Source organism: Plectropomus leopardus, unplaced genomic scaffold (genome assembly GCF_008729295.1).
Source record: "Plectropomus leopardus isolate mb unplaced genomic scaffold, YSFRI_Pleo_2.0 unplaced_scaffold90728, whole genome shotgun sequence".
Lineage (NCBI taxonomy): Eukaryota > Metazoa > Chordata > Actinopteri > Perciformes > Serranidae > Plectropomus > Plectropomus leopardus.
In genome coordinates, this window is record NW_024700037.1 from 1 (window position 1) to 820 (window position 820).

The following is an 820-nucleotide window of genomic DNA, read 5'->3' on the forward strand; positions in this document are numbered from 1 at the left end:
TGCAAACACACACCGTCTGAAAAGCGGTACAAGGCGAACACTCGGCCGTCACCACAAAGTCCTCCAGCAACCAGCAGGGGGCGGCCGTCTGTTTCACCGCTGTAGGAGGAGAAGAAGAAGAAGGTCAGAGGTCAAACAGCTGCAGCGTCCTGATGACAACAAACTGGTCCTTGCTGCCGATGGTGGTCCGTACCTGTCGTTCTCTCTTCACTCAGCAAAGCTGCTCCGAACACCCTGAAACACAAACCCTCACATCGTCAGACTGACCTCTGACCTCAGCGGCCGCACCAGGAGACACACGCATTTCCAGGACTTTTCCAGGACTCTGGAACAAACTTCCAAGACCAAACATTCTCTGAACTGAGCATCGATACCTCCTATTTAACAGCTTTTTACATATGAGTCAAATAGAATAATGAATTCAGAACAAAAATAACCAAATATCCAGAATATTTTGATTTAAAAAATAACTTTTTTTCTTTGTTTTTTTGTCAATTCTTACAGAAAAAATCTGGGTAATTTATTTTTTTCTTCAAAAAAGTTTTGGTGATTTTTAAAGAAAACACGCCTTCCAAACCCGCCAGCCTGCAGGTTGTCTAAAACTTTCCCAAACCTGGAAATTGCTACCAAAGTCCAAGACCTTTCCAGGTTTTTCATGACCATACAGACCCTGTCCTCACAGTACTGACCTTAGGGAGACGAGGCCCCAGAACAGAGCGTGGAGGACAAGGACTCGAGGCCGACAGCACGCCACGGGGATCCGACAGTCGCTCTCCATCAGCCTGCTCCGCCACCAGGATGACGCCGCAGCCACCCTGAC

The 820-nt window shown here is 47.7% G+C and overlaps 1 protein-coding gene across 1 annotated transcript; it reads right to left on the reverse strand.

The window, feature by feature from the left end:
• Positions 1-13: 13 nt before the first annotated feature.
• Positions 14-817, reverse strand: jtb (jumping translocation breakpoint; the record flags this gene model as incomplete). The annotated part of the gene is made up of 3 exons (XM_042483321.1): positions 14-99; positions 194-234; positions 690-817. Coding segments are annotated over 3 exons (255 nt in total), but the record flags the coding sequence as incomplete, so codon positions are not given.
• Between the last annotated feature and the right edge of the window lie 3 nt (positions 818-820).